This window comes from Bacillus rossius, chromosome 8 (genome assembly GCF_032445375.1).
Source record: "Bacillus rossius redtenbacheri isolate Brsri chromosome 8, Brsri_v3, whole genome shotgun sequence".
Classification (NCBI taxonomy): Eukaryota; Metazoa; Arthropoda; class Insecta; order Phasmatodea; family Bacillidae; genus Bacillus; species Bacillus rossius.
Genome location: NC_086336.1, coordinates 50,794,597 through 50,820,036, shown reverse-complemented (window position 1 = coordinate 50,820,036; position 25,440 = coordinate 50,794,597). Strand labels below are relative to the sequence as shown.

The following is a 25,440-nucleotide window of genomic DNA, read 5'->3' as shown; positions in this document are numbered from 1 at the left end:
TTCGAGTCAATTCGAGTCGAGTTTGTAGATCATAAATTCAAGTCGAGTCGATTCGAGTCTGAATTTTTATTTGAATCTTTGACACTTAAGTCGAGCTTGAATATTTGCACTTTATTGCTAAGAGTCCTTAGATGGTTGTCTTGTTATATCATGGCCCACTTAATCAAATATATTTAAAATACAAGTATTAATACAAATAATTCATTTAGGTTAAATTCTTAACTGATATAATACAATTCAATAATTGAGGTATAGAGCATAGAATACAAGTATTTTCGAAATTTTTAAATTTTATTTAACAAATATCGCCCAACTGTGAAAATTAAAAAATTCGATATCTCCTAAAGTATTTGAAATTTCTTATATCCGCCGGCTTTAATGAAAAGAGGAATTTAAAGAGCATATAATAAAAGTATTTTCAGATTTTTAACATTTTTTTTTTCGCAAATACCGCTCAACTACATATTTACCTTATTTTGAACCGAACAAGTTAGCTGCGGCCTGTAGCATTCACGAGTCAATAAAAAACATTGAATATAATTTAGGCTTGTTGGCGCGAAGGTTAGGGTAAGTTTCACACAATCATTAGAACATTTTTGAAAACTTTCACTTATGGGAAGTGTAAGGCCGTGCTACAATTGGCGCAACATTACAATAAACGTTCCCATAACAAATATAATACATTTAAAGATTATTGCTACAACACTAACGCCGTTACGTTGCCGGCCAATCGCAAGCTGGCACTTCCAACCAATACATGCTTTTGTATTTGTATTGAATAGTTACACTTTATAAAATACTTTATACTTCATAATTAATTTTAACTTGCCACTTAACTTGGATAGCAAACAATTATACAAAACGCAATCTCGCCGAACGTAATAGTGTAAACAAACACGGAAAAAAAATTCAAGTTCGCCAACCTATACTTCCTAAAATTAGTGGAGCAAAGTTTTTTTTAAATGCCATTTCGTGATTGGTGGCGTATCAGTCGCAAACATGCGCACAAATATAACGCTACCGTTAATTTATTATTGTAACGTTGCGCCGATTGTAGCACGGATTTACTAAAAAAAAAGTAATATTTCTGCCGATATTATGATTATAAAATTTAATTCGTGTTTTGTTTATTAAAAATGTGTTCGTCTTCTTTGCTATGTGGTCACACCTGTTAAGTTGGCAATATGTAAAACTACAATATAAATAATATGGCCGATTGTCGTCATTGTTTGTAAGTACGTGTTTCGGTCTTACGTACGTAATTTTTAGTGTCGGCCGAAGTCACGTAAGGAGATATTAAGAATTTATTGTAATTCAATTTTATTATATTTTATCATTGAGTTTTACCCGAATTTCCTTTCGAGTTTCGCCCCGTCGAGTAAAATAAACTCGAATGCCGAGCCGAGCTGATGCTACTCGCTCGACTCGACTCGAATTTTCGAGTCTCGGCCCATCACTAATTAATATAGTCCATCCACGGTAACCTCCTACTTTTCTGAAGCCCTGCTTTTCACCGGATCTACTTTAATGTCACTATGTATCCTTCCGCCGTATGTAAACAAAAACATTGCCATGTGACAAATGTCAAATGGTTTGTTTACAATCACCAGCTGTCAAAACAATGTGTGTGTGTGTGTGTGTGTGTGTGTATATATATATATATATATATATATATATATATATATATATATATATATATATATATATATATATATATATATATATATATATAAAAGTAATTTGAATATGATCTAAGTATACATGTATATGTTCATAACATTTATGATACCCAATGGTAAAAATATTTTAAAAAGTAAGTTTGTTAGCTAAAGAAATAACATATAATTTAAAGTAAATTTTTAGGAGAACATATAAATTTACAACATTTATGTAAGCAATAAATATCATCCTTTAGTACAGTTCAACACAGTTTTCTGCATCTGAAAAAAAAAGAATTGTAAATTATACATATGGCTGTCCATCTAAGCAATCTGGAAAAGACTAAGGATTGAAGGTTTAATAAAATTAACAAATTCAGATGAAAACATTTAAAAATGAATTTTCTTCTTTTATTTAATAAACCCCTACCATTTCGCCGGTTAAGGCCACAAATAAAAATATGGTTATATACATTTTCCTGAGTATACTTATTAGACAAAATCATAATTTTATGAACAGTAAAATTGTGGTAAAGAATTGACAGTAATTTCTATACCACTTATATGCATTATTTATTTGTGGCCCTGGATGGGGACTGGCTTTTTGTTTTCCAAGTAAGTTCACTGAAAAATGAAGACACACAACAAAATAAAATGTTTCACATACACCTATACGAATCCAGAAATGAAATTTATTATAAATTTATCATAATATGTGTAATATAAAGTTAATACATAAAGTTCCAGTAATCAACATACTTAATGGGAATGCATAAAAGAAAAAAAAATGTTTCAAACCCCAATACTTACAGTTGCCCAGGTGTTTATTACATACAGACCTCAATAAGAACACCCGGGTAAATCATCAAGAGGAACTGCCAGTACTTCACTGTCTCCATCTACTTGCTGTGTCGTAACCTCAAATTCTTCGCTGTCACTGTCTTCACTTGAACTATCCTTGCCGAGGTGGATGATGAGTGGAGGAATGGTGCCGCTGTCTATGTGGACTTCTCTCTCCCAGTCTGCTTGAATTAGCTTCTCCACGTGATCCACACACCTCGCCCATCTAAAAAAATTAATGTATACAGTAAAACCTTTATATAAATGACCTGTTTATAGCAAAAACCACTCTATAACAAAATATGTTTGTTTCTGTCAAAACGGCATAGTAAACAATGCATGGCATGCTCTTTATTACATACAATTTTGAACTCACTCCACAAGAAACTATTTTTAAACACAACAAAACTCATTTAATGTGTTTTCCTCAACTATCAAAGCTATTATTTAATACTTGAAGTAACATGTTTTGTTTTATGTTATCTGAAAAAAAAAAAATTTATAGTGGTTTATTCAAGATATAATAAAGCTGTAAATATTTTCTATGTTATCAATAAAGGCTAAGAATGCATATGATAAAATATTTATTTCATAAGTTTTGTGTATGTTTTTGGTTAAAATTTGTCCCAGACAAAAACAGTGAGATATAGCGAAAATTTAATTTTTTGAATAGTTTTGATGATTTACTGTATATGTATTTCACTATAATAACATAACTTTTGAAAATACTAATGTGCAAGAACTACATGTGTAAATACCTATTCAAGTTCGCTAGATGAAAATATTTAAAATTCTCTACGTTGAAATTTTATCTGAATATTGAAATCTGCCTACAGCACTGAACCCACCATAACTTTAAAGTCATTGACACAAGATTAAGCATAACAGAAAGTAATATCACAATTACTAATAAATACAAAACTATTTATGGAAATGAAACAATTGCAAATGGACTGCAATTACAAAAAAAAAAAAAACTTGCAAATAAGTCACCACTGTTGGATCTAGAAACTACACAGATATGTATGAATCACATGGGAATAAAATTACAAACACAAACACAAACACAAACACAAACACATACATGCAACACATTTTCAAAACGACAACTACACAAATTCAAACCACTTATTTTTACCAATTGTTTTAAAACTGTATTACTGGTATATGAATATACACAAAATGATAATCACACTATACACACACTAGCACACAAAGTTATCAAAAGGAATGGTAGGACCAGGCTGCTAGGCAACAATACTTACGTATTATGGAAAAATGTATGGTAAGGGTTTTGCTGAAGCTTGAGGAATGTTCTACAGGAAAATAAAACAATTTCTACTTCAAAAGGAATACCCCATTGGTCATGCAACATGAAAATACCTCTCTGGTGTGGAAGCATCAAGAGCCTCTTTCCAGATGGCTGCAACTGCATCATTGTCAAATCTCTTGGCCCGCCCCACGTTACTATTGTAATGGTGTTTACATTGAGCCCAAACTAGTTCGATTGCATTATAGTGGCAGTGATAGGGTGGGAGTCGTAGAATTTCGTGGCCATAGTTACGAGCCAACTCGTCTACCTCATATCTGAAAAGTGTGTTAGAACAAGGCGTAAGAACGTAATTTTTTGCAACTATCTCACTTTTAAAGAAATGCTGTAAAAAAAACGAAATAATATACCGTATTCGGGGCTTGTTTTGTTTAGCTATTCTCAGCAGCTCCACTTTCAACAAATTATTTTCATGTTTTATCTCATTCTTCTCCAGCCACGCGATCAGTGCATCCTTGGTCCAGTTCGTTGTAGGTGTTTTCTCAACCTACGTTATGCCAACATTTAACTAAATACTCAAGTAGCTGATAAGAATTCATGACAGTAGAACCCTGTTACAATTTTACTGCTTATAAAGTTTTCCTGCCTATAATGTATTATTTTTCAAGTCCAATATTTTCCCTATAAGGACAATGCATTTAATTCCTGGATATAATGTTTCACAAATTATGCGTTTCGTGCTTGTAATGTTCACTTCATAAAATTTTAGAAGACGAAAAAAATTAAAAGCCTTTGTCTATACTGTCTATGTATATGTGTATGTTAGCAGTTAACTGCCTGTTGACACCCTTGGAAAACAAATAAATTCATAAATTTTTAGCCATTCTGTGTGTTTTCAAATGTATTCACTTAAATCACATGTTCAAGTGGCAAAAGAACTGGACTTAAGCATTTCCACTGTAAACACTGTCGTGAATTATGACAATTATACAGAAATGAGACAATTTTACAGCAATGAGACAATGTGTAAGTAAAGACAAAGCAGATAGAAGCTGGAAGCACCATGATGTTAAAGAAAAATTGTTTTTGGCTTGCTACAAGCAAATTGGAGCATCAAATATATCTTTATGCAGCTTGTTGAGTCCATTGGCAATAAATCCACACTAAAAAGTACTAAATTGAATTTCCTGCTTATGTTTTTTTTTCTTGTAGCCCCTTAAAAACAAATTATAACAGGGTTCTACTGTACTTATGCAAAGCAAACATGTGTTTTGGCATATTGTCGTAATGAATTTCTAAATTTAACAAAGCATGTTAGTTTAGTGACTAGAAATTTTTTTGAAAATATTATTTTAATTTATTAAGTAAGGCAACAGAGCATTCATAAGTGGGTCCTTTTACCAAACAAGTAATTATGTCATTTTCAAATGCTATTTGCAATAAAAAATTTTTATTTGGTATTTCAAACCCTCTACTAAATTAGTTTGCACTACGATGTAATTCAATTACATTATATATATATATCTGTGTGTGTGTGTGTGTGTAATCAATTTCAGCTCAAACATTATAGTTTATAAAAATGTAGTGTAGGCATACTATTAAGATAACAATTATTGCTGGCAAAATGTATTAGTCTCGAATATTCGTACTTATACACAATAATAAACACATGTAAATTTTTCACATTACAATTTGAGCAATAAAAAGACACTGCTTTACCATTGCACATACCTGGGTGCTGTGATATGAAGCATTGTCCATTATAATGACACTGGGTTCCTCCAGATGCACCAACATGTCTTCAAACCACATCAAGAAAGTTTCCCCATTCATCTCGCCATGGTAGTCTGCAGTCTTCTGACCTGAAAAAAAAAAGTAATCCTGCTCCTGGCACAAAGCCAGTGCGCCCTCCAGCATTAACAACAATAAACCTTTTACCATCTCCAACAGTACGTCTCTTCGCAGATTGTAGACTCTTGTCCTGCCATGACTTTGATACAGTTCCTGAAAAATATATGAAATGGAAATGAAATACTTTGTATTGGACCACAGAACAAATTTTCAAATAAATTAATGCCTTGCCTCTCTGGAAAATCCATGTTTCATCAACAAATATGAAATTGGCACCTCTTTCTTTTTCTTCTTTATACTTTCTCAAGAAATCTATTCGCTGCAATACTATGTTTTCATTCTCTATCAAAGCTTTTCGTCCATCAACAGTTGTCCATGAAAATCCCATCTTCTTTAACAATTTATGAAGACTTGATCTTCCACCATAATAATCTATTTGTCTTTCCCTGATTTCTTTCAAAATGGTGTCGACTGTACCATTCAAACCTGTAAATTTATTGCATACATTAACAATACATGAAATAACAGAGGTACACAAAACTAAGCGAAACCACAACCCCGTAGAAGATAATTTAAGTGCACAATTTACATTTATTAAATAGTTTTAATAAACTTACATTTCAAAAATACTTTTAAATTAATTTAAATTTTGTAGTTTGCTTAGAGGAATTCTACATTGCATTATTTTTGTCTGCAATGATATGACGATTATATTGCGCGTTTGTATTGAAGTTGTGTAAAATATTAGTATTTCAGCATTCAATTTAGCAATCAATAAGTTACAAGCTCTACACTGTGTTATAGGTAAATGTTTTGTATCGTGTATCCCATGTGATCCCTAGATCTTTATGCATGAACCTGTACATCCTATTGATCGTGTGGTGCATGTTTTTTTTCATTTATTCAGATCAAAGATCCTGAAAATAATCAAATATTGTGGTATAGCAAGAATAATTATCATAAGTTTAATAAAACATATATATTTTCATTATTATTCAACTTTAAATCATAACTCATTACTATATCACAGGTTTTTAGTTTTGGTTTTGTACAGGATTTTTAAACGTAATAAATTAGAAAAGCAAGCATCATCAATCACAGGATCAATATTTGCAGGATCATGCGATCAGGATCAATGTATCGAATCGGATACGCGATACTAAACTTTTACTGTTTTATAACCTTCTGTTACTTCATACACTAACACACAGTTTGTCTGGCTAAGTTGTGTTTTCATATGATACTTCATTACAATTAAGTAGGCCTATTGTTTATAAAATAACAATACCCCTATATTTTCTAAAGGGTTAGGCGGGGCATGACACTATTTTGCAATAGAATATATATTGTACTGGACCCTGCCACACAGTACAATTTAGCCAATTAAGTATCCCAATTTTTTTTTAATAACCATGCTTGCTTAGACCACAACTCACTAATTTGTAACCAATTACTGCTAAAGCGCACAACTGGATATTATTGATACTGGAAATAGTCATTATTTAACCTTCTGATACATCATAAAAGTTGAGGTTATTTAATATGTATACTGTGTATAACGATATAAACATTATTTGTAGTTTTAGAATGTAACAATTTTCTTTCTATCTTTAACCTAACCTTAAAAGGACGTGTACCTATTTCATATGTTGCACAATATTCTATATATCAATACCATATCAATAAAGAAACCTAACAAACCACCCAAAAATGTTAAGTATTTTTAAAGGACAGATTATATTGGAAAAAAACTGAACCGGTCAATCTGCATATGGATATATGAAATGAATACAATTAAGTAGGGCCTACCCCAGTGATATTGAAACTACTCTTCAGTATCAAATTTTTACCTTCAGCGTACATCCTGTAAATTGCATTCCTGATTGCATTTACTGTGAAATCGTCGACTGTGTCAAGTGACTTTCCTTCCTGTGGCCTTTTTTTCCTCTTTTTTCCTGGTGTTGAAACTTCTTCAATGTCTTTCTTGTAGTACCTAACCAAAAAAAAAACATTTGTCATAACACTTTTCCGGGGACCCGTTCACAATACGCAGTTAGGCAGTGTTCCAAATATGGCATTTTGTCACAAATATTTGCTTTGTGGTCACTAAATGGAAACATGACAGACTTTGTCCACGAAATTAATGAAGTATTTTTTTATTTATTTTGTGATCTCCCAAACAGATGAAAAACTAATTAAATGCAAATTATAAAATCACTCCCTTATGTTATAGTTAAACCTATCATAAAGTTTATAAACATCGTTATAAACAAACGTGTATCACACCCATAAAAATACTTGAAAGTGCCTATATTGTTATTGTTAGGACCTGAGTAGGCCTAATATGATTTTAGGTTAACTTTTCAACAGAGACGCCACATGGCGGTGTTGTCTTACACCAAAAATTATAAATTGGAAATAAAACACAAAAAACCTCGTGAGTTAAAACACAGGCCGACAATACTTAGGACACAGTCGATATTTTTTTTACGTGCATGAAAACGAAAAAAGCCTACTTACTTGAGAACAGTTGACTTTGCGATGTTGAGAAGAAACGCGGTCGTCTGCGTAACGTCACATTTCTTCAAGTCGCCTTTCCTAATTAAAACATATAAGTTCTGAGCGACGTTAATGATGTCCATCTGACGCTGCGAAGAAGTAGCTTTCCCCATCCCGGAACCAATTACCATTACAGCAATCACAAGAACCACACAAAATATCAAAACGATAACAAATTCCATCATTACAATAGTAGATAATAAATAATATAACAAAGTTAAAATACACAATATTAACACAAAATCCTGAAACACAAACTGTACGTTATTTCACGGTCAGTAATATATTAAAACACACTGCAATATGGCGTAACTGCAGACAAACGGCTGAAAGAGAAAACAAACAAGTGACTATTAACATTATTAATGCGCGACCACGGTTTCGGCACGTAATATTTTTTTACCGTTAACATAACGTTTTTATTTCACCAGAGATTTAAAAAAAATGTTCAAACTTAACAAATACCCAAACAAATTCTTAAATACACGCGGAAAGTCAAAAAATATATATTTTGGCTATGGAACTATTTCGTTCTAATCATTGCCAACACACCACTTCTCTCACTGTTTCATTTACACACATGCGAGATCATTAATATTAATAATATTGTACATAGATAGTTACTTTTTTTGTAAAATTTTATTTAACATCATTATACGGTAATTTAGTGTTAATGCATGTTTAATATGCATATGATGGAAAGTATTTTTGCAAACGAACCAAACATGCTGCATCCTGGTGTGTTTTTTCAAAGGTTCGTTTAAAAAAGTAGGAGGTTACCGTGGATGGACTATACCCATAGATTCCGGATATAAGTGGTTAGTTTTCCACTAAATAAATCGAGTAAGATGTGAGACCATTTGTTTATGGGTATGGAAGTAGTTTATAAACATGGTTTATCCACATGCAGTCTAAAAACGTTTGGTAGTATTTTGTGGGGGAAAAAAAACACGGACTTTGTTTTTTGGAAGTGAACTGTGACACATTTTTTACCACTAGCTTTTTGTTGAGTGCGATAATAACAAGCGAAAACACAAGACTGAACTCTATGAAAGGTATGTCTCCCGTACTATATTCTTTGGCCAGTGCGGCACCACAATTGTAGTGGAGTATCTGCCACAGCAATACTCTTTGCGCTAGCGCTAGCACCCCTGCAGTGCTCCGGAGACACAAGTAAATAGTGGTGGGCTTACCTGTTACTTTTGAGTATCAGTGAAATCAGTTCCAGTGAAATTTAGGTTCCTGTGAAATTAAACTGTGAACGGTGAAATCTCTCTTTAGTAATGCTCGTAATCGTAAACTGCTTCCTTCGCACCGAGAAATGGTGAAATAAAGGGGATAAGTGAAATCACTGCCTCTCGGTGAATGATGAAATGTTTTTCACAGAAACCTTTAATTTTGTTTTGAGTTTATTTCGAGTTAAAATTGAAAAATACTGCATAATTATTATTATTTTAAAAATATTTTTAATAATATTGATTCCATATTTATATCCCTGTCCTTTCAGTTCAATAATATAACGAACACATATTAATTTTAAAACATTTATGAGAATTCATTATCTTCCGTGATATTCTGCTAGGCTTTCATTCGGTGAACGGTGATTTTTTTTTTTTACTGTAATTATTACAAGTATGCAATTCGTATACTCCACATACAGTTTTACTTCAAAATATATACATAAAAAAATGATTGTACTAAGACTGAAAACGTCAGAAACTCAATTCAACGATTATGTGGACACTAAAAGCTAGTGGTCGTATTACTGTAGGTAATCAATTTCACCGAATTTCACTGATACTTGTAGAAACTGGTCGCAGGTATACCCGTGAAATTTTGATATCGGTGAAAAAGTAACAGGTATGGATTTCACTGCCCACCACTACAAGTAATGCCAGCCCAGCAAGTCACATCATTCGCCGGCTGCGGGTAGGCGGCTGGCGTGGCGGCCGGACTGCTCAGATATTTTAATTAAACAATTTATACTTACCCGTCAATTACTTATTAAAAACCAACACAGGAGAGCTATTTACACACACACTCTCAAGACACACCACAATTATATATATACTTTTTTTTTGTTACCAAAAGTTATAAATTGATATAAGAATCACACTACACCTTTTTAAACTAAAAATCGGCATAAAATATGCGATATATGGTACTGTCTATGGAATACATTAAGAGTGTATTTCCCATTCCAGAGATCATTGTTTTATTTTCATGTTTAATGTGATTAAACTTGTAGATTTTTTGAGTGACTGAACTTAAACAAAATGATATATATATATATATATATATATATATATATATATATATATATATAGAGAGAGAGAGAGAGAGAGAGAGAGAGCATATTTTTGGCATAATTAGCTGGGAAAGTTGATTTTTTAACATTGTTTTGCAGTATAGATAAGGAGAATCAAATTAAAGAAATAACTAAAAAAAATTGTGTTTAAAGGCAATCCTGGTGGCTACTGCGTGGTATGGTTTAAAATTATTTCAGAAAAATTTATGTAATTTTATTTAAATCGTTTAGAATGATAAAAATTCTGAGGATTTTAAAAGCCTAGGTAAAATTAAATAATTTGTTCTGAAAGAAATGAAACCATATCACATAACAGACGGTAAAATTTACTCTAAATCTAAAAAGTTCCTGTTTTGCTGTTTTATATTTCATTTAATTTTCCTTATCCGTACTGCACAAAACTGTTAAAAATGCAAATTTGAACGCGTGGAACGTAAACATGAAATAACGACTTGGAACGGGACATACTACACCCTTTGAATTCTTCAGTGTCTTGGAGAGTGGAGCTGATGTTGGCAGTGTCGGGAGAATTGACCGTGCGTGGTCCTGCACGAGTGAAACTGTGCGGTGGTCCTCCAGACGAGTCCCCCTCGACGTGCCAGGTGTTCCTGGACGAGGGGGGCATGAAGCTGTTCCTGTCCGCGCTCAAGACGTTCGAGAACGAGAGTGCGGTGGAGACCAAGGTGCTGGGGCTCATCAACAACATTGCCGAGGTCACCCACCTGCGCACCAGCCTCATGGTGCCCGAGTTCGTAGTCATCCTCAGGTACAGGCGCTGGCTCCGCCAGAGTGAGCCCCGAGCTACCACTCACTTGCGCTTGCATTCGCGCGCACCGCCGCGCCTAGCATAACAAAACGCTCGTTGTTGAAGCCAAACTTACTAAACAACTCACTAGGACCTCTGGGAAGGCTACCCCCTCTCCACCCCGACGTGCAGGCCACACGGCACGGCCTGTTACGACAGCGCGCCCCAGTAACTGCGGCCCGTGGCTGCGCCAGCGCGCGGCCTAACAAACAACAAACAAGAATCTGCAAACCCGCAGCGCGCCGCTCCGGCCCCGTGCCCCAATTACATGGTCACGCCACTTGCGCCGACGAGCGAACAGAGCAGCCAGCCCAGAGTCCCGTCAGCAAAGTCCCTAAATATGATTTCAAAAACCCTGCGAAATTTCTAACCGCGACAATATCATCAAATTTAGAAGTCTTTTGTATAAAGTAAGAATCTCATCTCTTTCAATAATTTCTTAAGTAACTCAGTAATATTATTCCTAAAATTAATTTCTAGTGTTAAACAGTATTGGAGCACATTTTAAGAGCACAATAAGTATGCAGGAATGAATGCAACATTTTCAGTTAGTGTCGTTCCAAGGACTGCCAGGCATATGTTTCATGTAATTGTTATGCCAGTAGGATCTAGCTTGTTGAAGATAAAGTTTGTGGCCCAGTGTAAATATTAAATTATATATTGTTAAATGTAATTGCTGATGCAAAATAATTTTTTATTTTATCCATTTGATTACAGGCTAGCAATTGTAAGTTAATATCAGACTATAATAATAAACAATAAAGATTAAATATATAAGTATTATTTATGCTTTGCTATGCCAATAATATAGACAAATTATTCATATTAGAAGTTGCAGGAGAAGACGAGAGACTGCTTACTGTGTCACGTTGCTCTTGTGTGTAGGAAGCTGCTTCACTCGCAGCATATAGATGTCAGCTATTTCGCGGCAGGCATCATAGCTCATCTGGCAAGTGATGGCTCTGCTGCATGGACAGTCACTCTCGTCACTAGGAACATGATTCTTGAAGAACTGGTGAGTCCATACTTTGGTGGGGCAGGTCGTTCTGTTCAGGTAATTCTCAATACAGCCTTTGAATATATATACTGTATAGAAGTCGCGAGTGGATAGGATTTACTCTACATTTTTCAGGAGCGTATGATGAGCAGCTTGGGAACTTCACCGCTGCAGTGCGCTGCTGTAACGCCCTGTATCGTCTTAGTTGTTATTTACACGTTTGAGCGCAGCACTGTCGCCCGCTGTCATTCCCCGCACCCCCCACCTATCATTCACTGCAGCTCAAGGTCGTTCAACGGGAGGGAGAAGGAGTGTTTGAAGTGTTCGACACTAGTCCGCTAGGGACCACCACAAGTCGATGCCCTAGAGATGATGGCGATTGCGGCGGTGAATTAACCAACTACCTCAAACCGTATTAGAAATTTTAACCTGGGCTGGCGACTTCTATACAGTATATATATTCAAAGATACAGCCAACTGCAGAATGCTAAACAGAAACATTGAATTTTACACCCCCTCCTCTTCACCGCAACATTATGGCACATTTCTAAAGGGCCCCCTCACACACGATTAGTCCATCTCCTTGTTCGAACTGCTCGGTTTTGGATTGAATTTGATCGGCACACACGATCAGCCCAGGAGATAATTTTGGACTGAACTGAAGCTTCCCCACACACAATCAGTCTTGTGGTTGCTGTTGCTGTTGGATGTATTGTTTCATCATGTAATATGGAAGAAGTGAAATCTTTGGTGAAGAGTACTTTGATATCTAATCATGAGAGACTTTGAAGTTATTTTTTTTCTACAAATAATCTCAAAAGTTTCTACATTGTATCTAATGTGATTTTTTCCGCCAAAATTATGTCTGCTGTTTTTTGTTGTCAATAGACAATTATCATTTGGTTTGAGCAACAAAATTTACTTTGAGTTGTGTTTTTGAAGAATTGTCTGAAACTCTGTATTGGTATGTATTTGGGTATCAGTTTTTATAGAAAATAACTTTCAGGAACTTTGAGGATTCTTATTAGATTGGAAAGTCATCATAAATGTATGTGGGAAATCTAACTTGGAAATACAGAACTCTCTCTCATGCTTACGGTGTTCTTGTGGATTTTTGACGTGACGTCTAATAAATCGATGAACGACGGCTTCACGCACGAAAATGTGTCCCGTTACGCTGTGTCCCGTTACACTCATTGTACGCTTGCGCCACATCTATCTCTCTTCCACTCGATTGGAACAACCATCGATTTGACTTTTTCGAGGCACATTAAACTTGAAACACTCCCATTCGTTTCCTACTTTTCCTATCATCATCCTATCCTTAACAGATCGGAAGAAGTTAAATAGCAAACATGTATAAAAGTTATAGTTAAAATAATCTGTTCGTTAAAGTAATAAACATAGGTATTTGAATTAATAAGTGCAAATAAAAGTAAATTTATCAATTAAATTGTAGATTTCATTTCACTCCTTATTTGTATCAATACAAAATAGTAGGGTTGTGCGAATGTTCGGTATAGCGAAACCGAAATCGAAATTTTGCTACTTTCATTTTCGATTTCGGTAAGAATTTCGTCTGTCGAAGTTCGTTTTTAGCGAAATATTTCGAGCTAAACGAAAGTTCAATAGCTTACCGAAGTTCGTTTGTTCTAGTTGAAAAAGAACTCGTAATTTAATAAAAATGTACAGTAGAATACCGGTACAATAACGTACCTTATTATAACGTATATTTCACTTTAACGTATTTTTTTGTCTCCGCCAAAAATCGTATCTTCGCCATGCAAAACGGTTTCAGTTTAAAGTATCATATTTTCACTATAACGTATAAATTCTACTAGTAGCGTGGCATTACTACACCAAAATTTACTTAAACTGGTAAATAAATTTCCAGCTAAATGATTAATGTAGTATAACAAAGATACACAAATACCACAGCAACGTATTTTCTAACCTCTAAATTCTTAAAACAAAGTTAACAAACAGTTGCGCGCACTGTACGTAGTATGCGACGTGAGCAACACAACACCATTCGATACATCGAAAGACGGCAGTTTGAGAGAAGTATTCATTATTTAGACAAAAGTGTTACGCTACGCTAAAAATACTGTTTTGATTTCTGTGCCGGGATTGTTTATTGTTATTGTTGAGTTTATTTTCAGGTTACGTTATTTAGACACCGCATTGTATTTGTGCTACAATATGAATATGAATGATCCTGGAGATAAAAAGAAACGTAAGCAATTCACGCTTAAGGAAAAAGTGGATATACTCAGAGAACTAGACAAGGGGAAAAAGCAAGTTGCAGTTGCGAATACATATGGCATAGCGGCTCTTCTGTAGCTATTTTTTTATATATATTTTTTCTCTTTGTAAAGATGATATGTATGTATGTTTCAGTACTAAGTACAAAAACTGGAGGTCCCTGTAAGTACTTAGCACTGAGATTCTACTGTAATGTCTTTATATGATTTGCATGTTATTACTAATAACGTGAGGGCTGTGCGCACGTTCCCGGTGACTTTAAGGTGTTATGAATGGGCGCCACCACGTGTAAGGGCACGTGGACCCGGCGGAGTCTCTCTCTCAGGGCGTGACATAGCCCAGGTGGGGACGAGTTACCAGCCCTTTTTACCCTATCTAGATCCAGACCTGGCCCGCTCTAGGCGTCGGGCACGCCACACTCCTAGGCTAAGTAGGCTCACTCACCACGTGGTTAAATAAAGTACTCAGGTTTTACTTATACCCAGATTTAATTCCACGAACACGCTTCCCTCTACGCACGTTACACTTTACACGGTTAAAAAGCCTGAGGCACGAATCGGCTTAAGTGAATGCATGGTCCACACACGTGGCCATGCTATAAAGTATGCTTCATACACAATGGTTAAAAAACTCGACTGAGACAATTAATTATTAATGCAGCCCGCCGACCGAGAGCTGCCCCGAGGAATAACGGACGAAAGAGATTTAGAAATAATTAAAGATACAGAATTACTTGATCAGTGGTTCACAACGGTTGAGGTCCCCGGGGTGCTGGCGCGTCTGCTCTCGGTCGGTGATGAAGATGAACTGGGCGAGAGCTCTGCTTGTCTCGACTAACATGGCGCCTCCGCGCCAACACAATTACCGTTATTACATTCTGTGATTCCGTGCCCCGGCGAAAGTTAAGTAAATTATAGATTAACATTGAAAAATATATAAAAGCTACTGGCAATTTAAAGTATATTAATATTTACGTAATTATTGAATGTTTATATAAAAACATTCCTACCCTCGTCCAAGTCCGTGCCTATTCGGGTCCGCCCGGGCAACGTCTGTAGTTCTTTCAAGTAACATGATATTTAAATTAAAGAATACATGAGTAAACTGCACAAACACTGGGGCAAAAATGAATGAAAACAAAAGGTTTACAATTAACATTAAACTTAGCAAATTAGGGGGTCGCCGCACTGCTTCTAAGCGCCCTCTTGCCGGGCTATAAACACACGCACACACACACGCACGAGCGGGAGGTTTGAATAGAGATGGTGGTTGGGCGGTGTCATATCGGGCTCAAAGGGGCCGCAGGCCCGGACGACGTCAAACGTAATAACATGTGCAAATCATATAAAGACATTAATTAGAAAAAAGATTTCCATTAAGATTAATTTACGTGGTGATGAAAAAAAACGGTAAAATCATAATTTGAACAAACATGGCAGATGAAGTAAACAAAATTCAAACGTGATTACAGTAGGCCTAGGTGTCAAAACAAAATCATGCAATATTTGAAAAATTACCTGATTCATTTGCTTTCAAACAGTAGTGTAGGTACTATATTCGTAAAACATACATTCCAGAACTGTTAGTACACTATTTAGTATTTACCGTTTACACATAAACAAAGAAAGTACCTACTTTTATTCGCGCACGGCCAGACAAAGACATTGTCGTCGGCTTTATTTAAATTGTACATACTCTGTCTGGCATATAAAATCCTCATAATATACAACCAATTAGACAAAAAGGTCAACAAGTCACTGCGTTTAATGACCACTTGGCAGCAATCTTTGCCTGGTCTACAGCTTCCTGAGCAAGCCATGTGTGACAGTGGTGCAAGATGGTGGCCGTTCCGCAGTAGTCACGTGTTTTTTCATCAGTACCATGCACATGATAAATATATTATCATAGACTGTGACATTACGACTGTAAAGAAAATAGTCTGTGCGCTGAAAGATCTGGATTGATTCTTGAATCTTACGAGTGACATGGGGCTGTGTTGTGTGGTCTAGGGCGGATGTTGATTATATTAAATAGTAATATTTATATATACATCAAAAGACACCAAAATGATTTATGTAATAGAATTTATTACTGAAGAGCAAATTTTGGGGCACTTTTTTTCTTTGTTAGTTAAAAAATTTCGATTAACTTTCGTTAAGAATATAATTATCTCATAGAAAAATTCATTTTCGTTTCACTTTCGCGAAACTTGACAAATTTTCTTTCACTTTCATTTCGTGTGGATGAAGTCACTTTCGCACATCCCTACAAAATAGTGATAATTCAATAAAAATGATTCAATTTTATTCATAAAAGTATGCAATATATTCATCAATGTTTTATTATGACGTCACATTAAACTATTGTCCGTAAACCAACTTTACAGACAACCAATTTTTTTTGCAGTATCTGGGTTGGTCATTGTCTTGGCCAGATCCATATAAACTGTTACAGCTCCAAACTAATTTTTTTTGTTAGCGATTAATTAAGTTGGGTGCCATTTCATTAACTGTGGAAACACTTCGTATAATTATGTGTTTTGTAACCCACAAGTTTGTGTAGTGCTGTTTTGGGGAAATACTTTGCTTTTTTCAATCTCCCAGTTTCTTTGCGTCTTGTGTGAAGTTTATTGTATGTTTCAGGGTGAAGTGGTGACCAGCTGGCACACGCCCGAGGGCGAAATGGTCGCGTACCGTTCCTTCCACCCTTTCTTTCCCCTCCTCACCATAAAGGATGCGTATCAGGTGCAGCTGTGGGCCGTCTGGGCGATACACCACGTGTGCACCAAGAACGGTAGGTGGCGTCGTGCACTCCCGTCAGGCGACGCTCGAATTGCTGCAGCAGTCGAGGATCCCGCGGTGACACGGCATGTTGCGCGTTTTGCAGCGAAGCGATACTTCCCCATGCTGGTCCAGGAGACCGGGAACAAGATCCTTGCCAACCTCTCGGCCGACCCGATGGTGCACCCGAGCGTGCGGAGAATCTGCGGCTTGATTCTTGACGAGCTGGCTGTGGAACGCGTCAACGGCATGCTGTGACCCGGTGTAGTGCCGTCTCCTTTACCTCGTGTAAGTGAACACTTTTTACTATGAACTGTAGTTACAGCATCTCTAATTTTGGATTCTTATAAGCTGTCATCATTACTGTGTTGTACCATATTTCATGGAATCTTTTTTTAAAACAATTGTAAAGAAAGAAACTTAATATATTTACTTAGAACTTTTATTGATCGATTAAGGGCCCCATCTCCCGAGGCACAAATACGATGTGCAAGAGCTCCAAAAAAAAACATGCAATTTAATAACTTCTCAAAATATCTCAGTCTGTTTACAAAAAAGCATTTAAGAATGGGCTACGGATGCTTGACTTTCTTTTTCCGTATTTTGTTTATAAACTTTACTTTCAGAAGAGTGAAAATTGCTAAAACATGTGTTTTCAGAATAATTTTTAGGTATGAAATGCCTAGTACAGATTTTCGAAAGCACTCAGTGGATTTTCTTTATCTTCTTTTCTCCACTATATTGCTCAGATTTCATAGTTGACCTATGCACAAGAAAACTGTGTGCCAGTACACAGCCTGGCACTTAAGAGATACCACGCTACGAGCATTGCACATCATCCTCTCACTAACACAAATATTGTTTTTACCTGAATATAATGTGGCTCTAAATCTAATGCGACCTCAAGCTTCTTGATTAGGAGTTAAGTAAAAGTATTTTATGGGATAAAAATCACAATTCAAACACACAAAAATTAAAATGATGTAAATTATACCATTTTTACTATAGCTTTTCTGGTGCCGCTTTCGTCAGTGGAATGATTTGCATGGCCTTTTTTGAAACAGTTAGCGGCAATTAGGAAAAAATATATATATATATATTTTTTTTTTGTGGCTGTAGTTCAAAAGCCATCCGTCAGGAGCAAGGAATGCTGTGATGTATGGTGGTTGCCCGGGAGGGTGGAGGAGGGGGAGAGGGTGCAGTGGTTAGTAATCACAGTGAACTGACTCCCCCTTCCCTTCACAGTGTTCCAAAGTGTTGCCTTGTCTCATCTGTCCCGCCCTCTGTCGCTCCCTTTACCCTCCCCACGATTTATAAAGCCAAACAAGAGCGGACTAAAGTGGCATAAGTGATGCAGTTAACTAGCAGATCGTGTAGTTTTTCGACAAAGCAGAGGTTCAAGAGGTAGTAATTAACAGCGGTCTAAAGTAGCTCTAAGTGACACAGTTACAAGGCAGTACGTATGTGTGGTTTTTGAATTAAGCTGTTCCCATTGCTGTTAATTCAAATCTTCCAGTAGCAAGGTACAAGTTTGAAATTATAATGCAACCCTTTACTTTTAGGTTCAGCATTTTTTTTGTAAAAAATTATAGCATCATGTTTGGGTGAATACCGTACACCCCTGACTAGGTGAGCCCCATAAGTGCAGTTGTCTAATGGTGCAATGCAATTCTTGTACATTCTTAGCACTGCAGTAGGATTAAATATGAACAAAGAAAGATGCCATTGTCCACATGATGAGAACAATATGTTTTTGTAGTGCAGGCACAAAAATGTAGGTTAAATGTGCCTATCACTGTATCCAAGTGAGAATTCAAACCTCGTTGATTCACAGAGTCTAGTGATTGACCACATACTCCAACATATTTATGTAAGTAAAACTGATTTAAATGCTTGCTGGAGTGGATGGTACTACTTTCTTTTTTTTACGTGACGTCTAATAAATTGATGATCGCTGGCTGCACGCATGAAACAGTGTCCCGTTGCGCACATTGTCCTGTTACGCTCATTGTACGCTTGCACCGCATCTATCTCTCTTCCACTTGATTGGAACAACCATCGATTTAACTTTTTCGAGGCACATTAAACAATCCCATCCGTTTCCTACTTTTCTTATCATTGTCCTATCCTTAACAGAATAACACAGATCGGAAGAAGTTAAATAGCAAACATGTATAAAAGTTATAGTTAAAATAATCTGTTTGTTAAAGTAATAAACATATTTGAATTAATGAGTGCAAATAAAAGTAAATTTATCAATTAAATTGTAGATTTCATTTCACTCCTTCTTTGTATCCATACAAAAGTGATAATTCAATAAAAATTATTCAATTTTATTCATAAAAGTATGCAATCATTTCATCAATGTTTTGTTATGATGTCATGTTAAAATATTGTCTGTAAATCGACTTTACAGACAACATTTTTTTTTTTTTTTTTTTTTTTAGTTTTTCCCTCACCACTTCTGAGAGCGTGTCAGTTCGTCTGTGATGAGTGAGGGCTGAGGGCAGCGCAGACACGGTACCCGCTCCGTGGCAGCGCGAGCACGGACCTGTGATGCTGGAACGTAGCGCGCATTACTCTTCAACTGCACCTTCACAGTGTCGACAGACATCCCTGTGTTCAGTCAGCATAGATCTGAAATTGCTGTTGGATGTTTTGCCCTCTTACCACCTCTGCAAGCCCAAACAAACCCGTTTCATTGCCGACCGCCGAGTTCTGTAACTAATGTGCAGGAAAATAACTTTCGTTTGATTGCAGCTATTTTATGTGTAGTTTTGAGATTCAAGTTTTTGGTACTAAAAATTATTCTTATGTTAAAAGTATTAAAGTGGATTGAGTTATTCATTTTAACGCTAGTGATGTGGTGCTTACCATCCCCCCCCCCCTCCCCCATAAAAACATAGCTCATTGAAACCATTATTTTTTAGCGGCAGTCCTCATTTTATACATGGTGCAGCAATAAATGGCTAGGGTTGTGCGAATATTTGTTACTGGTGTCATTGGTGAAATATTTTGAACATTTAATTTTTATTGTGATGGCATATTTGTTGTAAAATTAATATTTGAGTGTCTAATTATCATTTATTTAGTTTAATTGAAATGACTAGGCCACAACCTATGATATATTATTATTTGATTAAATTTCAAAGACATTTACTTTATAATAACAAATATTAAAGTGTATTCAAAGTTTAGTGTAACTGCTGAATACCACTTTGTGTAAATTATTGAAATTGAGGTTAATTGTCAATGATGTACTTTTTAAATGCGTGCATACCCAGTTAATTAATTGACTCATACTTATTCTAACATATGCACAGTAAACAGCAGAAAGGCTCAAATATAGATATATTGATAGGCTATGGTTTAATTTTTTTGATTAGTTGAAGATAAGCGTATACCAATAAGCATTTTAAATCCGCTGCAGAAAAATCCCCAGAAATCTGAAAGCATACTTCTTTTATAGTGGTATTTTACTATTTATAATCATAAATTTGAAATATCTATTGTATTAGCAAAAATGCACGTACATACAAGTATTTGTTAAGATATTATTAACTATTTAAATGAAAGTTAAAAAAAAATGTTTTTATATTTTTATTTGAATTAGATTTTAAAAAATCTGGTATTGCACAGGTTGTGCAAGTTACAAGGGAATTGTGCAAGTTACAAGGGAATTTTATTTTCATGTGCAAGAAAACCAAATATTTAAACCAAAATTAAAATTTTTTTTTCAAATCTAGGAGTTGGAGTCATATAGGACAATCTCATAAGTACTTTCGTTACTAGGTACCAAAAATTTTGAGTTTTATCAGGTTAGTTGACATTAGATTATGCTTTACTTTAATTTATTTTGTTAAATATCACAATTTTTAAATTATTCACAATGCAATTGAAATAACTTAATGTGAAATAAAAGTTTAGCAGGTGTTTTGGTTAGTTTTTCTGCATATTCATATATTTATTAAGTATGTTAGTTAAATTATACTTTCTTTTTTTTTATATTCCAAGAAAATAGACTAATATTAGTTTTGGAAACAATTATCCTTAAAATTTTAACCTTTAGAATAATTTACATTATGTTATAGAACAGCAATATTCGCACAATCGTAGGTGCCACTTGGTGTGTGTTGTTGATCATCGTTTTCCTGAAAAGATTGAGTCTTTTGTTATGTTTACTTAAGTTCAGCATTGTATAAGTAATTTCTTAACAACTTTGAAAATTGTATGACATAATATTAATGCAATAGTGCATACAAATATTGTTAGAAATGGGGACAAGTTGATTATCTTGCATGTTAGTTTAATAGGCCAATTAATTGGAACCCTAGGGAATACAGGTTTGCACCAATCGACAAAACGTATATAAAAAATAACTGACCAAGAGTAAATTCTGCTTTTATGGTGGAATTTTAAATTAACATAAAATTATATACCACGGAAGATTTTTAATGGCTTTCAAAATTTCGGATCACTTATTTTAGTGCTTTGATTCTTAGTTGTTAGCCTTTGAATTTATAAATAAAAAAAATTGTTATAAAATCTTAATTTATTGTACTTTTTTTTACCATTGTAAAATAAGAGCGTCTTCCAAAGGGAAATAAGCGCTAATGTCAAAATGTTCAAAAAATGCAATTGTATGTATAAATGGTCTGAAGTATGAAACCAAATGATGTGAATAGCTGAAATGTTCGTGTCTCTTTTTATATGTCCTTGTGAATTCACCAGTTTTAGCCACAAAAATATTACAAAGATTTCTTGCACTGAATTCTTGTATAATCACTTAAATTAATATTAAGACACTTATCAGAGAATGACGAGGAGTTAAGTGGGTTATTCTTTTCAAAATGAGCCAAATGGCATTGAAGTATAAGTTACTTGTGTGTATGAGACTCAAACCAAACTCTGTAAATACTTGTTTTTGCTATCCTGTTAATTTACTGCAGGATGTTTCTTATGTGTGTTATGTTTCTTACCAGCCTTCCAAAATGGATTATTTAAATAAACAGTAATGCTGGCAGCAAGGGGCACAAGTACAAGCTTAATTGCTGAGAATATTTTATGTAGTTTTTAACTACTTGTGTATTAACTGTGAGCAAGCATATCATCAATTTGTGCAGCCCTGCGGCCTACATGCTGCTATTCTGGCCATCTTAATATTGCTGTCCAAGATGGTGTTTTTTTTTTGTTTGATTTTACTTTTCTGTATGCAGAATCTAATTTTCTGATAAAGTTAAGTGCCTGAACCATGTTTTGCTTACCTATATCTAAATGCAAACACCTCTCTTACATTCAGTTTCTTAGTGGCATGTATGCAAGTTCCAGTGGAACAGGTTAAACAAGAGAATTTCTCCCACCCGAACATAGAAATTTTCTTTTCTGCATGTTGACTTGAGATTTCCCTTTAATTCTAAAAATTTTGTAAGAAACATCCCGTAAAAATTATTTTCCTAGTCAAAGTGACAAGAAAACTAATTGTACATTGTCTTGTGTCATTCCACGCGGCCAGGATAGGTTGTGTTGTGTTGTGTTGTGTTTATTAGTTTCCTTGCTGCATGTCACCTGTGTTGTAATTTGTTGTGGCGTAGTATAAAAATAAACTTATCAAATAACCCAATTTTTTTTGTATAAAGCAATTTTATCAATTAATGCGTAAACTGACTACTGGAGAGCAAGTGTCAAGAGGTAGGAAATAAAAAGCCTATTGCAAGCATATCTTAAAAGACAAAGGCATGGGTAGTAGGGTTGTGCGAGACTTCGGGAGGTCAAAAGTTGAATTGAAGACTAACTTACATCATCTTCGAGGGGAAATTAAAAAAAAATTTAAGATTCCAGATTATTTAAAAAAAAAAGAGCATAATAGTTAAAAGCTGGATTTAATGTGTGTGTGCTATTGTGGTGTAAGAGAACCACCCAAGAGTTACAAATGGATAACTGTCAGCATATTTAACAAATACACTCGCCCGCACTCCCCTTGTCAAGAGACTGCAGAGTTTTATTTAGCTTGCATAAAACTTAATGCTCGGTGCTATGTGAATAATTGTTCAGACCTGCCAACTCTCACGATTTTGGTGTGAGGCTCACGATTTTAAGGTCCATCTCACGCCCTCACGCCAAAATAGTGTTTCCTCACAATTTTCTGAGGCCCCAAGATTTTGTTTGTAAAAGTTACAAAACAAGTTTTATGAAAGCTTACAGTAACGAGTTTCCATCAATACTCGAGTCACGTAAAGGAAGCAATTTTGCGTTTTGTAGCATGTGCCGTGCTGATTTTTCTATCTCGCATAGTGGAAGAGGAGACATTGTAAAACATGTCGCTACAAAAAAACAACTAACACGTGAAGTGTATTGCTTCCAATAAAAAGATTAATTTTGCTGTGAACAGTGATAATAGTGTTACACGAGCAGAATGTTATTTTACATCTTTTTTAGTTGCGGCCCTGCATGATCACTACACGACAGCGCTAAATTATGTTCATCTAAATTAAATCTGCAATCTATAATTTGTTGAAATAAATTTTGAAGCAGAGACCATGTAACATATGTACAGGTATGTCACTTAAATTTAAAGATTCTCATTTGTTGTTTTTTATTTCTAATTTGTATTTATGGGCCTGAAAATTTTTATCGAGGACCTCATGATCTTTTAAATTTGAATGTTGGCAGGTCTGATTGTTTAGAGATGCGTGTGGCATCAGTACAATTATGTTAATGTTTGCTATATGAGCGGAAAAACCAAGCAGTACTTTCAGGCATTCAGAGCCGTGTATGTGCAAGAGTTTCCATACATTATCAAGTCCGAATACAGTATGTAATAGGTAAGTTTGCTTTCTGCAACCTAAAACCTTAAACCAAACCAGTTCTCTTCAGCCACGTAATTAGCCTACCTGCGTGTGGTCACATTGTGTTTAATGATATGTACTATCCATAAGAATTTTTAATTTTGGGTGAAAAAAAAAAAATTAACATTGCACTCTTGTGATTCACTATGTGGTTAAAAAAAAACACTAGCCTATGTTGGTTTTCAATAAATATGCTATGAGTAGGTATAAATTGTTTTATTAAAATATCTCAGCAGTGCATGCAAAGTATATCATGAACTGCACAATTACGCTGCATCTGCTGCCCGTCAGGCGGCTACCCGGCAAGTGATGTGGCTGTCTGTTGCTGTGCTGGAGCTCAGCAAGAGGGGTAAATCTAAAAATCAAACAGCCAAAGAGAAAAAGGTGGGCTGTGGGTGTGGCCATTCAGCGGTGTTTATGGTTCTCTCCCCTCCCTCTCATCGTTGTAAATGTCAGTGAACTGGTACAGTACACAATTATTGAGTCTATCTTGACAGGTTTTTGTGACACAACTGTGTCCAAACATTGTTTCTGCGTGAGATGTCCCACGTTTTCTACTGCAACATTTCATTCATGACAAAACTACTGTAGAGGGCGAGCATGTTTTTATTTATGGAACTGACAGAACTAATCGGCACGGAAATAGCATGCTGTCATTTCTTTCTTCGAGAAGAGGATGGGCTATAATAAATAAATAAATAGTCGGGGTGGATAAAGGAAGAAGGGGTCATAAAGGATGGAGAAGGGATAGGTATGGACGGAAGGTCAACATCAGTGACATGTGTTTCTCATGCGGCAATAATGTGAGACACGGACCATAAAGACTTCACATGCATTCTACTGGAGACAGACATTTGGTGCAACCCATATTCAAGGACAACCCTCATGGTGAAAATGTTTGATTTTTATGCCCAAAATTAAAGATGCTACTTATACACACGGGTAACCTTCTTGCGGTACAATAAAAGGTGGCATGACGAAGGTGGCTTAGCGATTTTGTTGGATTTTTAACGTCGTCATATTTTTAATGGGAATAAATGTAACCAGCTAGAAAACAGGAAATACCTACTGTACTAAATTAAAAATGCCTTGCAAGATAAATTCCGAGCAAATAAAAAATACCAGCCGCACAGCAATTCAATCTGGTGACGCAAGATCAAGACAGAATCCACTCGAAAAATTACACAATATTTTGAGTATTACGTAACATATTATCGATACCATAGAATGCTGAATTAAAGACCTTTATGTGTATCTTCGTA

General features: G+C 35.3%; 2 protein-coding genes across 3 annotated transcripts in view; one reads left to right on the top strand and one right to left on the bottom strand.

The window, feature by feature from the left end:
- LOC134534907 (protein zyg-11 homolog B-like) overlaps window positions 1–22,953 on the top strand; it is a 41,135-nt gene extending 18,182 nt beyond the window's left edge. The window contains exons 10-14 of the mRNA XM_063373592.1: window positions 11,066–11,252; window positions 12,177–12,306; window positions 17,196–17,346; window positions 17,440–17,621; window positions 19,781–22,953. Coding sequence (XP_063229662.1) covers window positions 11,066–11,252; window positions 12,177–12,306; window positions 17,196–17,346; window positions 17,440–17,591 — 620 coding nt within the window. The 3' untranslated portion in view covers window positions 17,592–17,621; window positions 19,781–22,953. The remainder of the gene's footprint in view (window positions 1–11,065; window positions 11,253–12,176; window positions 12,307–17,195; window positions 17,347–17,439; window positions 17,622–19,780) is intronic.
- Window positions 1,913–8,968, bottom strand: LOC134534906 (uncharacterized). 2 transcript variants are annotated; one of them, XM_063373589.1, is made up of 7 exons: window positions 8,140–8,968; window positions 7,470–7,612; window positions 5,896–6,105; window positions 5,707–5,772; window positions 5,500–5,630; window positions 4,179–4,315; window positions 1,913–2,724 (listed from the first exon to the last, which is right to left on the bottom strand). In XM_063373589.1, exons 1-7 carry the CDS (start codon window positions 8,361–8,363, stop codon window positions 2,499–2,501), a joined length of 1,137 nt encoding a protein of 378 aa, XP_063229659.1. In that variant the 5' UTR covers window positions 8,364–8,968; the 3' UTR covers window positions 1,913–2,498. The 2 variants fall into 2 exon arrangements, with proteins under 2 accessions (XP_063229659.1, XP_063229660.1); XM_063373590.1 differs by lacking the exons at window positions 5,707–5,772; window positions 5,896–6,105.
- Window positions 22,954–25,440: the final 2,487 nt, after the last annotated feature.